This window comes from Lithobates pipiens, unplaced genomic scaffold (genome assembly GCF_037356315.1).
Source record: "Lithobates pipiens isolate NorthernLeopardFrog02 unplaced genomic scaffold, aLitPip1_a1.2 Scaffold_8, whole genome shotgun sequence".
Classification (NCBI taxonomy): Eukaryota; Metazoa; Chordata; class Amphibia; order Anura; family Ranidae; genus Lithobates; species Lithobates pipiens.
In genome coordinates, this window is record NW_027507903.1 from 679,496,231 (window position 1) to 679,512,348 (window position 16,118).

A 16,118-nucleotide genomic window follows, 5' to 3' on the forward strand; every position below is an offset into this window, starting at 1 on the left:
ACCTGTGAAATTAATAATGTGGTGTACACCATAGTCAACGCATAAGCCCCCAACACCCGGCAGATATGTTATTTGAACAAGCTATGGAAAAAAATGCTACAGCACAGATCAGGACATACTATCTTATGTGGCGACTTGAACGCCATACATAACAAAAAAATGGACATGTCTAATACAAACCAAAAGGGAAGTAGACCTGACATAACTAACTTTATATGATCTACCTGCCTATATGATTTATGGAGATGCCATCATTCCACAGAGAGGGACTACTCTTTTTTTTTTCTCGAGTACATCTTTCCTACTCAATTATAGATATGTTCTTGCTGGACAAATTCTTGCTACAACATACGTCCAAATCAGAAATAGGGAGTATCACATGGCCGGATCATGCTCCAGTATCCATAACAGTAGGTAGCAACAATTTTCAACTCGAGCAAATAGATGGAGAATACATGGACAACTACTAGAGAATTCAGATGAAGCCAAAGAAATAGCAAAATCTCTACAAGACTACTTTGACACCAATGATGCCCAGGACGTGTACCCATTTGTACTGTGGAGTGCCCACAAGGCGTTTGTCTGGGGCCTATTAATTAAAAGAAGTGCTACATTGGGGAGGTGGAGGAGGCAGCGTATGGACGCCATTTTAAAAGAAATTGAAAATTTAGAATCATTAAACAAAAACACACCCACAATAGCCATAAGCACCAAATTAGCGGAAGTCAGAAATACTTTACGCACACTCCTTCTCACACAACACTCACGTAACATCTTTAAACTAAAGGCCAACTTCTACACTCATGGCAACAAGGCAGGGAAACTCATGGCTAACCAGTTAAAAAACAAAGCAGCTAGGCAAAAAATCTCACATTTATTCCACCTAAACACTGGCTCCAAATTAACAAACCCAAAAGAAATAGCCAAAGCATTTAGCAGTTATACAATTTGGGGAAGGATGAGAGTTCTCCACAACCAACACCTGAACTGATAGAACAATTCTTGCATGACATATCCCTGCCTGCCATAAACTCAGTACATAGGGAGATGCTTAATGCTCCATTCACAATCTCAGAAATACAGAAAACAATAGCCAGCCTGCCCAAAAACAAATCACCGGGCCCTGATGGATACTCTTTGGAGTACTACCAAATGTATACAGACATTTTAACTCCAATTTTACAGAGATTGTTCCACGCTGCTGCCTCCTCGTCCTCTTTTCCGGCAGAAATGCTGGAAGCGACAGTGATTACGCTGTCAAAGCCAGGACAGGAGCCAGACAAAGCATAACTTTTTAGACCAATCTCGTTATTAAATGTGGATGTAAAGGTACATGCCAAGCTTTTAGCGAACAGAATAGCACAATTACTACCAAGGTTGATCGGGCCGGACCAGGTGGATTTGTGGTGGGTAGGCAGGCTACGGATGCTACAAGAAGAATTCTGAATTTAATCCACTTGGCGTCCTGGGGCAGCGGGCCTTCGGTCCTTCTGTCCCTGGACGCAGAGAAAGCCTTTGATAGAATACATTGGGGCTACCTATCCTGTGTCCTCTCGAAGTTTGGTTTTGAGGGTCGGATCCTCTCCGCCATATTGGCCTTGTACTTCTAACCTTCAGCAAATGTGTTTATGGAAGGCCTATTCTCTGAAAAATGTACTATTACAAATGGGACAGGGCAGGGGTGTCCATTGTCGCCCCTGATCTTCGACCTAATGATGGAGCCACTGGCAGAGAGGATCAGATCCAATCCCCATATTAAGGGGATTCAAGTGGGTACAGAAAGGCATACTATAACGTTATTTGCAGATGATGTCATATTGTCGCTGGCTGACCTGGCTCAGTCCCTGGTGGAGGTCCATAAGGTACTGGAAATGTTTAATGCAGTGTCATACTACAAGGTCAATGCCTGAAAATCTAGCATACTGGGGATACCAGTAAATCATGACCTGAAAGCCAAGATACAAAATATGCTCCCATATGTGTGGGCCAAAGGTTCGATCCAGTATATGGGGGTGGTGATGACAATCTCTGTTTCACAACTCTACAAATACAACTTTGAATCGCTGGTGTCGGACTTTGAAAGAGAGATGATCAGACTCAAGAAATTTTACCTTTCATGGTCAGGCAGATTAGCTACATATAAGATGTTTTTACTCCCAAAGCTCTTGTATCTCTTCAGAGCCCTACCAATACAGCTCCCAATATCCTTTTACAACATGCAACGCTCCTTATCAAAATTAATTTGAGAGGGGAAGAGAGCAAGATGCACACATAACATCCTTATTAAGCATAGACTAGCAGGGGGCATGGGAGTCCTAGACATTAGATATTACCACATAGCAGCAATCTTGGACCAGCTTAAATACTGGTTCCACTCCCCAGAACAGTAAAATAGAACAAGACCAAGTAGAACAGGGGGACTTGAAAGATTTAATTCTCTCCCAAACAGTTGCGGATTCCAAAGCATTTAGACAGCACCCAACAATAGAAGCTACCCTACAAGCTTGGAAGTTCTTCCTCCAACACTAAAGTACAGTGGGTAACCCTAAACAAGTGCCAATCCCGATAACAGCATTGACATTCCTTACTTTAGACTTGCAACTAACACACTGGGAGAATCATGGTATTAAATATGTTCACGAAATAATGGACCAGGGAAGGATAAAATCGTTCGCACAACTGAAGGCCACACATTCCTTATCTGACACAGAATTCATGACGTATGCCAGAGTATCTAGCATCTTAGCTACCACCAAAACACCCTACATCTATTTGCAAGACTGGTTATGGGAAATGTGGCAACCCGCACCCAAACACAAGAAAGGCATAAAAGGAATATACAACCTTCATAACAAACTGCATTTTGAACTATCAACACAACTCCTTAAATGGGAAACTGATCTAAACCTGACTGTCTCACAAGCTCACTGGATACGAGCAATTAAAAGTACTTACACCCATACAAAGTGCTCTAACTTTAGAGAAGCAGCCCAGAAGGTACAACTTAGATGGTTCAAAACTCTGTATACTTTAGCGAAATACAAGGGAAGCACCTAGAACCTTTGCTGGAGAGAGTGTGGACAGGTGGAAAACCTGACACATATGTTGTGGTTCTGCCCATCTCTATGTAGTTTCTGGCCAGCAATAGCGAAAATAATAGCAAGGATTACTGGCATTCTAAATCAGCTCAAAGCCGAACAAGCCCTACTAAGCTTGGACATGGACATATATTCTCTTTCATGTCGAACTGTAGTACTACATGTCCTATATGCAGCCCGTCTGGCTATAGCACGTAAATGGAAATCTAATACCACCCCATCCATAAGGGAGGTACTCCACCTGGTAGATGACTCCTATACATATGAAAGATACATGGAAATTAAAGAAGGGACTTTACAAAACTCCACAAAACGTTGGGAGGTGTGGGCCCAGGCCTACAAGAGGCACAGCACAGTCCAGGAAAAAGGAAAAGTAGAGATAAAAGTACAGTTGTAGTTTGATTGTATTTTGTTCACAAAATAGTGCATTCCTTCTGCTACTGTAGAAGTTTGCAAGCGATGGAATGTTGATCTAGTGATAAGAATCAGAAAAGGAGTCTGCACACTCCTGCTCTTCTGGAATGTTTGTAAAATGTTTTCTTTTGCAAAATACAAAAAAAATAAAAAAATAAAAAAAAAAGAAGATAACACAATTTCAAAAGTGAAGTCCAGAGGAAGGTTCCTGGCGTGGGAGAAACCTGTGGAGAGGTTTGAGGACTGACTTGAAGGGGAGGGTGTCGGTTTCAGCATAAGGGACTCGCATTGGCATCAGGAAAGGAGCGGATCCTTGTAGATAAAAGAAAGTTGATCCAGTTCGCTTTGGTCCTGTATCGACAAATTGGTTGTCATAAACCGATGCCACTTGGCTAGGAAGTCAGCTTTTTGTTTACCATGCGAGAAGTCCGTCGTGAGCCTCTCTGTGCGTAGGAGAGATAGAAGGTCTTTGCGGAGTTGGGAGGCTGGAGGGCCAGTGGGTAAGAGCCAGAAACGTAATATGAGACGGCGGGCCAACAGTAAGCATAACAAGGTCCAATCCATTGTAGCTCGGGTGGGGAGCGTTCCCGAGGAGGAACTAGTGCTTGCTGAGATGGACCAAGGTAGCAGGATGGGATCCCAATAACCAAAGATTAGGAGAAGAGGTTCTTTAGGTAATTTCATCAAGGTTACATCAAAAATGAAGGCCAAGACCTGGTCCCAAAAGGTGGAGATAACCGGACAAGACCAAAAACGATGAGCGAGGGGTGGCTTTGGGAGATGACACTGTGGGCAGGAGGCCCCATCTGATTTTGATTTGGAGGAAAGAAAGGGAATGTAGGCCCTGTGGGCAATCTTAAGTTGGGTTTCCCTCCAGGTTTCATTAGGCGTCAGTTTGAGGACCTTGTTTAGACCGAGTAAAATTTTATGAACAAGATCTGGGTCCGGGAAGGTAGATGACCATTTTGCAATAGAGGTAGAAGATGCAGGTGGCTGTGATTGTTGTAGAAGCGGCTTGTAGATATCCGAGATTTTAAAAGACTCGTTGCGTATCAGCTGATCCAGAAAACTTGGTTGAAAACGACGGGATTCCTCCTTACAAGTGTGGGTAATGTAGCTGAGGCATTGTTGGTAATGGAAGAAATGAGAGGTGGGAAGCAGGAATGCATTCATCACTTTCCGAAAGGGGAGCGGTTTGCCAGTGTTGGTGTCGCATAGGGAAGAAAAAAGGGACAGACCCCGTGCTGACCATTCAGAGAAGGCTTTACATTGTAGACCTGGAGTAAAGCAAGGGTTTCCTTGAATAGGTAAGTGCATAGAAAGGAAAGGCGTAAGTCCGGCCAATTTTCTAGATTCTCTCCACGCTATAGCTGTGTCTCTGAGGACTAAATTATGTTGGTGGGGGAGGGGTACTGATTTCCAGCGGCAATGTAGCAGGGCTGATAACGAGAAAGGGCGAGCCATAGCGGATTCCAATTCAAAATTAGAGTATCTGGACGAGTGTGTGATCCAGTCTAGGCTCGTCCTGAGTAAACAGGCTAGATTATACAACCTAATGTTAGGTAGACTTATACCCCCATCGCCCCTGGGAAGGTGTAGTTTTTTGAAAGCAATACGTGGTCTTTTGCCGTGCCATAAAAATTTAGAAATAGCAGATTCCAAAGAGGTAACATCTTTATGTTTGAGTAAAAGAGGAAGAGTTTGCATAGGATATAAAAGTCTGGCAAAACTGACCATTTTTACAAGGTGGCACCTTCCCAGGAGCGAGAGGGGCAGATCCATCCAGTTGGTCAATTCTTGGGATAACTTAGTCAACAAGGGGGGATAATTAAGCTGATACAAAGAAGAAGGCATTTTACCAATTTTTATTCCCAGGTAAGTGATGTAAGAGGGAGCTACAGAGAATAAGGAACCATTAACCCAGGAGGGGGTTGAGAGAGAGCCAATGGGTAAAATTTCACTCTTAGAATAATTAATGCGGAGCCCTGAGCATAATCTAAACTCATCGAAGGTAGTTTTGATGGTGGACATGTCAAGGGAAGGGTTTGAGGTGAAAATAAGGACGTCGTCAGCGAACAAAGATGTGCGGAGTTCCACTCCACCAATTTTTATGCCCTGGAGGGGAGCTGAATGAGATAGGTATCTGGAGAGGGGTTCCAAGGCTATATTAAAGAGTAGAGGGGATAGGGGGCAGCCCTGCCTGGTGCCTTTGTGTAAGGGGAAATTAGGTGAGAGGAGGCCTGCCGCTACCAGACGGGCGGTTGGAGAGGAGTACATCGAGGATATAAGGTGGCTGAACGGGCCTGAGAAACCTAATTTAGAAAGGGTCATGGACAGCCAGTCGAAACTGACGTTGTCAAAGGCTTTTTCAGCATCTAAGGTAATGATGGCATAGGAACCATTAGGGTCCTGTTTGGCTGATTCAAGAGCGAGTAAAACTTTACGTATGTTTAGAGTGGCCGTCCGACCTTTGACAAAGCCTGATTGAGCTGGGTGAATTAGATGGGGGAGAATATCAGCTAGCCTGGAGGCTACAATTTTTGAAAGGATTTTCACATCTAAATTTAGGAGGGAGATGGGTCTGTAAGAGCCGGGTTGTAACGGATCTTTACCTTTCTTAGAGAGAAGCTTAATTACCGCTTGGTTCCCAGAAGGAAGGTAGTGACCCCCCGACCAGATAGAGGAATAAACCGAGAGGAGTGTGGGCGCTACGATGTGGATGAGGTTTTTGTAAAATTCACTAGTGTAGCCGTCGGGGCCTGGTGCCTTGTGGGAGTGTAGATGACGAATGGTGGATTCAATTTCAGAAAGAGTGATGGGGCGTTTAGGATCTCTAATTGCTGCGCTGATAAGGTAGGGAGCATCACTTTGTCCAGAAAAGCCTGGGCCTTTTCACGTACTATGGGGTCTGGTGCATAGAGATCAGTGTAATATTGCAACATGGTCTCGTTTATGGCTTGGGGGGATGAATGAGTCTGACCCGAGGGGTCTCGGAGAGACGTGATGTGAGTAGGGTGATGGCCCCCTTTACAGAGCCAGGAGAGGAGTTTTCCTGCTTTATTGCCATACTTGTGAAGGGTAGCATCCAAGTGGGCTTTTTTCGATCGTTCAAGAGCGTCAGCCCAAGTATCGAAAGCTGCCTTGGCTGAAACCCACTCGTCATGGTGTAAGGTGGAATTAGAGGACGAGAGCTGCCGTTGGGCAGCATGTAATCTGGCACTGGCTAATTTGTAGTGTTTGAGTGCGTTGCGTTTAAAGGATGTGGCGTAACAGATGATCCGACCCCTAAGATACGCTTTCCCCGCATCCCAAAAAAGATTCGGATCAGCTGCATGAATGGCGTTTGTGGAGGAGAATTCCAACCAGGCTTTATCCATAAATGTCAAAAAATCTGAATTATTGGCTAAAAAAGCTGGGAAACGCCAAAGGTTGGGATGGGGGGGAAGATCCAGTCTGTCTAGGGAAATTGCCACTGGGGCATGATCAGAAACCGCTATATCATGAATTTCCGAATCGGATATCAAGGTTATGAGGTCATCCGACCCAAAGAAATGGTCAAGTCTGGCTAGGGACTTATGAGGGTTGGAATAAAACGTGAATTCTTTGTCAGTAGGGTGGCTGAGGCGCCAAAGGTCCGTCATGTGTAGGGAGTCCATGGTAGAAGCAAAGATAGTAGGGAACATTAAGGTGTCATCCTGCTGTCGTTGTTTCGGGGAGGATCTATCAATCGAGGAGTGCATAACGTCGTTAAAGTCACCCCCTACTAAATGAGGCAAGTGGGTGAATTTAAGTAACCAGGACGAGAGTTCAGAATAGAATTGTTTAGAAGGATTATTAGGGGCGTAAACGTTGGAGATAAACATTTCCTTAGTGCCTATCCGTAGCTCGGCGGTAAAAAAACGGCCCATGTTATCCGAGAGAGTAGACAGAATTGTGCAGGGAAGGTTTTTGTGGATTAGGAGCAATACCCCGGCTTTCCTACCCACCGACTCGGCTCCATGTACTGACCCCACCCAAATCTTTTGCATGCGTGGAAAATCGGATGCGTGAAGGTGGGTCTCCTGTAATAAGGCAATGTCTGCTTTGAGTCTTTTAAGGTGGCGAAGGATCTTCATTCTCTTTTGGGGCGAACGAAGACCCTTTACATTCCAGGAAACTACTCTAAGAGGAGCGGAATTAGTGGGTGTGAGTGGCAGGACATGAGATACAGGTGGCTGGAGATATTGAAAACGTCTAGGCCGGGATCAGTGGTGTTACAGGGCATGGAGTGTGGACCAGGGAGTCTTAACTGGTAAAGGGGAGAACCCAATAGGTCACGGGGAAGGAACCAGGGGGGGGCAGGAGAGAAGGGAGTTAGGGGGATAAACAATAATAATAAAAGGATAATAAACAAATACATAAACAACAGCATGTACTTCTCTTTTTTCCGCATGAGTTCACTGTGCATAAAGGGGGGGATGCTCCCCAGCAGAGCCCCACCAAAACAGGAGAGGGGCGCGGGCAGTGCCAAAATGCCGCTGAAGGCCCGCCGGACTGGGATATGTGTCACAGCGTTGCAGACATACGGGGGATGGGTGTAGCAAAACACAGTGGAGTCATGCAGAGACCTAAACCAGGTGGAGGAACAAAACAAAACCGGCATAGCAAAGCAATTTCAAACAGAAAACTTAGGCAACAGTGCAAGGATAATATTAAATCAGAGGCTCAATATGATAGAAACCTGGTCGGTCGTCCAAAGACGCGAGCGTGCAGCCGAGAAAAAAGAGAAGGTCATTCGTTGAAAGGCTCGCGGTGACCATTGTCCGGACCCTTCTGGACCGGCATAGTATCAGCTCTCGGTGCATAGTGATAGAAAAATTCAGTAGCAGGAATGAAGGAGGGAGCTGAGGCAGAGCACCCATGAGCACGGGGAGCAGACAACTGAAACTTGGCATATCATGGCATGCAAACCGGGTAGAAGGGGGGAACAAGGAGAAAAAACATCCATCCGTGGAAAGGATGAGTAGAGGATCTTCAGCGAGGGATGTTGCGATGCCGATGGTGATCCGGATCCGAAGCTCGGAAGCGTTTAGGGGAGTCCTTTCTGGGGCTCCTCTGGTCCAGGGCACGGAGGGATGAGGCAGACTTGGAAGGGGTAGCCGGAGAAGGATCTGGGCAAAGTGAGCGTAAAAAGGCTTCCGCTTCAGAGGGGTCCTGGAAGGAGAGTTGCTCCCCTTTGGGGGACTTGAGACGAAGCACGGCAGGGTATGCCAAAGAGAATTTAATTTTGTAATTTAAACAGTTCCGAGCAAATCGGTTGGAAGGCTTTCCGTTTTTTGGATACTTCGATAGAGTAGTCCGCGAAAATTAAAATCTTGACCCCATCGATCTGCACTGCGGAGGATTGCCGGAATGCTTGTAGGATAGCAGCCTTGTCTGCGTAGTTCAGATATTTGGCGATGATGGGGCGGGGAGTTTTACGGTCCGCGTTGAAGGATCCTATGCGGTGGGCCCTTTCCACCATGAAGGGGCCTGTAAGACCGAGGGCTTCCGGGATACGTTTCGCGCAAAAGTCGCCTAAGTTGGCGTTAGGGAGCGATTCAGGGACACCAACGAAACGCAGATTGGAGCGTCTGGATCTATTCTCTAAGTCGTCTAACTTTTGGAAAACATACTGAAGCGCTTTTTCCTGAGACCGCTCAGTGGCTTGGGATTGATACTGATCGTCCTCCACTTCGGAGATTCTGTGTTCAAGGTCATCAAGTCTGGTAGCATGCTCTGTGATTTGGGCCTTGAGTTGGTGCATCCCAGCCTGTACAGCTTTTTCCACAGAGGCTGTGATCATGGGAGATAGCAGGGCCGCCACAGCCTGTGCTATGCGACTAGTGTGTCCATCATCCCCCGGGGGTGGCTGGTGTGCGTCACTAGGAAGGTTATGAGGAGGCTTTATGGTGTACCCACGGTGATGTGGAGGGCCTGAGGCAGCTGGGGGTGTTGGGGTGGCGACCCCGCTTACCTCCATGTCTGTGTCCGGCCGCTCTGTAGCTGAGGCCTGAGAAGGTGGAGCGGGCTGCGCCGGAGCCGAGTAGGCCGAAGCCGGGGGCTCGATTTGCGGACGGTCCGCGGGCGCCGCCGCGGCCGCGTACGAGCGGGGCCCCGTCTTTTCAACGAAGCGATCCATTAGAGAGGGGATCGTGGGGGACCACCCGGAGCCTGGATGGGGCACTGGGGCCGCTTTAGCAGACTTTTCAGGCCGGTTTGTGGGGCTCTGGAGCGGCGGGAGCGCAGCTAGCTCATGCGGCGCCGGAACCGGAAGTTACACAATTTCTTAATAAAAGGTATAGAGTTAGAAAGAAAGTTCAGGTACTTATGGAACTGCAAAATCCAGAGAATAAACGTTTCACAGCTGGATTCTCACAACCTCCGGATAGACTTCCTCTCACTAGGCCTAGCAGTCAGCAGGACGTTAAGTAAAGCAAAGTCTCTGCTACAGACTTGGATGTAACTGAGGGACGTAGACGAATTTAGAGAACTATTATACGATACCAGTGTCTCTCAGCCGGTCCAGTGATATTGTATGAATATAGATCCACAAAGTGTCCTTCAACTGAGCCTCCAGGCTCCTTCAGAGAAACCAGCCTTGTGCATGGTCTTCTCCCATAGAGTCCTCCCCTGGATGCTTCTCCAGTTGCTGGGCCTCTCCCTAGATGAGATGGCACCGGACCACCTTTGAATCATTACGGCCTCATATCCATTAAGGCCTGTCCCTGCAGTTGCTTTGCCTCGGACTGTCCAGCAACCCAGGCCAGGAAGGCCATGGGGGCTGGTCAGGAGGGCCAGGACCAAACAGACAGAAAATCTCTTCTGGACCGGAACCCAGAAGCATGTGATCGCAGTACCTTAAATACCATCTCCCAGAATGCACAGCAGGACAACACTCCCACTGGGCTGGTTCCGAGACAAGGATGGCGCTCAATACACCCAACTAGACTGTGTTCTACCACTTGCTGGCAGTGACAGTGACACCTGCAGCCAAGGAGAACCCAGTGCAATCCAGCTAGACTGGCACTGAAACCTTAATTTGGCAAAATTAGCCCTAAAACCCAACTGTGGCTTTAGGAATATTAATTTTCAAAAAACATATAGCCCATGCTCATCAGGAGCTGGCGCTACACCCGCATGTCAGGGTCCTAGGTGTTATCCTGGACTCTGAACTCCCCTTTCAGCCTCACATCCAACCACTGTCCAAAGCTTACCACCTCAACCTCTGCAACATCTCATCAAGATCAAGATATGCCACCTTTTAACCAATGACACCACAAAGCTTCTAATCCACTCCCTGATCATCTTGACTACTGCACCACCTTCTCATTGGCTTAACTTTACACAGGTCACCCCCCTTCAGTCCATCATGAATGCTGCTGCCAGGTTCATCCACCCTACCAACTGCTCAGTGTCTGCCACCCTCTCTGCCAATCCCTCACTGGCTTCCACTCACCCAGTAAATCAAATTCAAAATACTAACAATAACTTACAAAGCCATCCACAACTTGACTTCAGCTACATCACTAAGCTAGTCTCAAAGTACCAACCAAACAGCTCTCTTCATTCCTCCCAAGACCTCCTGCTCTCTAATTCCCTCATCCCCTAACCCCATGCTCACCTCCAGGACTTCTCCTGAGCCTCTCCCATCCTCTGGAACTACCCCAATCTGTCTGACTATCTCCTACTCTGTCCACTTTCAGACGATCCTTGAAAACTCATCTCTTCAGAGAAGTCTATCCTACCCCCACCTAATAACTGTACATTTATTTTCACCATCAGCCCATCCCCCACAGTTATTACCTTTTGTATCTCTTGACCCTCCCTTCTAGATTGTAAGCTCTAAAGGAGCAGGGCTCTCTGATTCCTCCTCTATTACACTGTAATTGTAATGTCTATCTTCATGTTGTAAAGCCCTGCATAAAATGTTGGCTCTATATAAACCCATAATAATAATAATAATAATAATAATAATTTCATAAAGAATCTTTATTTCACATTAACATTTCATTTTCTAATCCTCCCCCATCACCAGGACACATCTAGTGATTATAATACACCATCACATGATACATTATATTAGGATCCATTATAAAAGAGATCCCATAGAATTCTATTGGTGATCCATTCTATGGGGACACATTATATTGGGGACACATTCCAGTTCTAGTAATCATACATTATTATAGTGATATCATTATATTAGTGATAAATCCCATTATTTCTTTCATTAGTAAATCTCGGGATCATTTCTTCATATATTTCCTCTGAGATTTTTCCATCAATTTTCATCGCTTTCTATTTGTAGATCTATTATTCATTTCTATTTCTTCACACAATAAAATAATCAATAGAATAAACTTATTGTAAATGTATTAATAATAATGAATGAGACCGTCTACACATTATAATCCTATAGATAGAGCTAGATATGTTCTTAAAGGGCCCTTATGTCTCTATCTGCAGTTTCCACATTGGGTCCCTCGGTAGCCATTTCCCTACTATGACATCACAGCTCGGACACAGACAATAAGTCATATTACACTCTGTGCTCTCTCTCAGCTCCGGCACTCTATACAATTCTTCACCATCCCATCTCACTATACACAGTGCTCATGTACTGGGAGAAGCCATTATAACCAATTCCCCGCCCCCTTCTGTAGATGACCCAAGAGCCATACACACCCACTTATACTTTCCTTTATTGTTCCTCCATCAAAGTCCTCACTAAGTCCCCAGATTCCCGGGTATTGAGGGATCATGTGACCTTCTCCCAGCATGCAGTGTTCAGGCCTGAGCGACCAATCACAGAACTTACATACTGTCACATGATGGAGGGCTGACATCATCAATCCTGTGTAAGCTCCGACATAACCCACCATGTATCTTACATGGGTGAGGACTCAGGGATCTGACATGGATTGATGGGGGGGCTATGAAAGGGGGTAGAAGTGGGCCGGGGGGGCTGTGACTGCCCTAAGTGAGCAAATGACAAAGAGACTTATTAATGTAACCCTAAAGTAGCGTGACACATAAAGGGTCCCTAAGTAATACGACATACTTTGAGCCCCCAGGCAGTGATAGGACAAGAAAAAAAGACCAACATGTGCCCCTCATGAACTGTGAACTACTTCAGAACCATAGATTGCAGGTCCTGCCCATTTCTGTGCCCCCATCTCTTTTACAAAAACCTTAGCTTGGCCCCCTCCCTCAGATCTTTCAAAATATTTGGAGCCCCCGGACAATGTTATATCATCCAGATTCCTGACCTATTTGTGGGCCCCAGACAATGCCACCTACTATGGGGCCCCAGGCCACGTGACATACAGTATGTGGCCCCCAGCTTTCAGAAAGATAAAGTGACAGATGATAGTGACACTTGTGGGCACTGATAGATGGCACTGCTGGGCACCGATAGATGACACTGAGGGGCGCTTATTAGCAGTATTGATGGGCATTGATAGATGGAACTGATTAGCAACACTGGTGGGCACTATGGGGACCGATGTCCCTCTAATAGAAGCCAGTTATCGGCTATCTTTTTTATTTAGCGCTGACAGCACGAGGGAAAAAAATCTGTTGACCGACTCCTGTTTACTTCCTTGATCAGTTGTCTTGGCTGACAGCTGATCACATGGTAAATGGCTCGCTGTGATTGACCCTTTACTCGATCTGTGATCAGCCGAATCCCAAGGGGGCGGGCAGTGTGAGAACGGGAGGATGTACATGGACGCCCTCCGGGCATTTTAAGACAGCACTGTAGCCGTCTTTCGGCTATAGTGTGGGCACCAAGTGGTTAAATCTGCCCAGCAACAAATTCCCGCCCCCAATTTTTTTTTTTTAATAAAAAAACACAAAACGCAAATCAAGGTATAAAATCCTGCGGAAAGCACAGCAAAAAGGTTGAAAAGCCCCCTGCATAGGTGTGAATGGAGCCTTAGGCTGAGATGAGACTTGAGGGCTGTGGGAACCAGTGCGATTCCTAGATAAATGTTGTCACCGGGACAGAAAGTGAAGGAAAATCTCTGTAATGGAGCCCCGGATAGAAGGAAAAACATGACGGGGGATCTAATCCTGACCCACTCTGCCTAAAAACAGTCTGGGCTCTCTGATCAAATTTTTTCTTTCAGTAATAAATCTCATAGATTTCCTCTCAGATTGTTCCATTTATTTCCATCTCTTTGTAGTATAGATTGTATGGAGGGGGAGGGGCATAGAGGAGAGGTGACCCCATCCTATCCCATCACAGTGACCCCACCCCCTCTATGTCTGATCATGGCTGCCCCTCCCCCACACAGACTGACCACATGTGGGGGAGGGGCAGAGGGAGGAGGGGCATAGATAGATAGATAGATAGATAGATAGATAGATAGATAGATAGATAGATAGATAGATAGATAGATAGATAGATAGATTTCGCACTGACCAATAGGAACATGTTATTGTTACTCCAATAATTGAACAGATATTCTACCCAATCATAGCGATCAGTAAGAAATTTCAAATTTATTTATAGTAGAAAAACTTGCAGGAAGCCCCGCCCACTGCTATATACTATTGGGTGAATATTAATTTAATTCCCCTCCTTCTGACATCACCAGACTGTGGGCGGAGCTCTCACATCTCCCGCCTCCCCCCACAGATCTTTATACAACCTCTCCATACACCTATCCCAGCATGGAGGGGCTCAGTGAAGGTGGTGGTGAAGGTGTGAAGGTGTCGGATCGGGTCACACAGATCATAAAAGGAGATCCGCCCGGCCTCATAATCCAGATATATCCTGACTCTGTTACTGGAGGGAATGGGGGGTAAGAGGATCACTTTGCTGTCATGTATCACTGAATACTGATTAATAAAACTGTGCAATGCCCAGGACTTCTTAGTATTTCCAATCCATGACTCCCTCCCTCTCCTCTCTATACTGGGGTAACACATCCCGACTCTCCATATATCTGCCCCCCCGACATCCACTTCCCAGTAATGTCTCCCTGAGGAGAAACTCCGACTGCTCAACACCTGAGTACAATACTGGAATCTCTCTGGTGTTTCTGGGTGATTCTGGTATCTATCTGACCTGGATACAGTTTTCCTGTCATCTGATATATGTAGATAATTATCAGCTGTGTTTCCATCCAGTAATATGTCTGCAGCTCCCTGTATATAGAAGTATACATTTACCTCTGTTATTATATCAGATAAACCTGTGTGTAAGACCCCCGCCACATCCAGACCCCCTCCATCATGGAGGAGCTCCTCATGTCTCTCTCTGTCCTCATTATCTCCATCCTCAGTATCACACAAGTCACCTGTGTCTGATTCCTGTAAGACAGTCAGTGGATCCGTACAATACAGACCCGGCAGAAGTTGTGACCACATCTCAGGGTTACAGGATCCGTATAAATGTTCAGACAGACGGAACATTCCAACTCAGCTCTCAGATCACCAGACGCCATCGCTGACAGCAGAAGAGAAACTAACCGGAAAGTCTCTGACACCGGAGAGGAATGTGGATGGGGGAGGGGTGACGTCCTCCTACACAGGGTGAGGCTGGATGAATATTATAGGACACGGAGATCAGAGTACAGAAGGGAGAAGATTAGTTTTGCAGTAATATTGAGACTTATACCACCCAACTAGGGATGATACAAACACCCCCCAGTTCGGTTCGCACCAGAACTTTCGAACGGACCGAAAATTTGTGCGAACTTTATAACCCCATTGAAGTCTATGGGACTCGAACGTTCAAAATAAAAAGTGCAAATTTTAATGGCTTATATGCAAGATATTGTCCTAAAAAGGGTTTGGGGACCTGGCTCGTGCCCCAGGGGACATGGGTCAATGTCTAAAATGTTTTTAAAAACTGACATTTTTTCGGGAGCACTGATTTTAATGACGATTAAAGTGACAAAACAGTGAAATATTCCTTTAAATATCGTGCCTGTGGTGTGTCTATAGTATGCTTGGGAAGTGCCACGTGTTTCCCGTGTTTAGAACAGTCCATGCACAAAATGGCATTTAACAGAAAAAAGTTATTTAAAACTGCTTGCGTTTTTAATTTAATATCTGGTTCCGGCAATATGGATGAAAATCATTGAGAAAAAATGGCATGGGTAGCCCCCTCCGCCCATTACCAGCCCCTTTGGGTCTTGTGTGGATATTAAGGGGAACCCCGTACCCATATTAAAAAAAGTAAAGGCGTGGGGCCCCAGACCCTATATACTCAGAACAGGAGTATACAGGCGGTGCAAACAAGACAGGGACTGTGTAGGTTTTTTGTGTTAAGTAGAATCTGTTTGTATTTTGAACTGGTACATTTTTAAAGTGTAGCTCCAGTCAAAAAATCCATTTTTAAGATTTTTGGAGAACATAGGGAAGGGTTATCACCCCTGTATAATTTGTTTTGCCGTCCGTCTTTTTTCATCTCACTTCCTGTTGTCTCCTTCCGTTTGCAAGTAGGAGACGTTTGTAAGTTGGATGTTTGAAAGTAGGAGCCTGCCCTATATGTTCTGCAGAAGTTTGAGCCTAAGGTGTTGGTGTTGCCACAACACTGTAAGCCCTCAAAGTGACTCTTGGTAGGCGCTGGAG

The 16,118-nt window shown here is 45.8% G+C and overlaps 1 protein-coding gene across 1 annotated transcript; it reads right to left on the reverse strand.

Moving 5' to 3' along the window:
- Positions 1–13,089: 13,089 nt before the first annotated feature.
- Positions 13,090–14,954, reverse strand: LOC143962531 (tripartite motif-containing protein 14-like). The gene has a single exon (XM_077471804.1). It carries the CDS (start codon positions 14,952–14,954, stop codon positions 14,151–14,153), a length of 804 nt encoding a protein of 267 aa, XP_077327930.1. The 3' UTR covers positions 13,090–14,150.
- Positions 14,955–16,118: the final 1,164 nt, after the last annotated feature.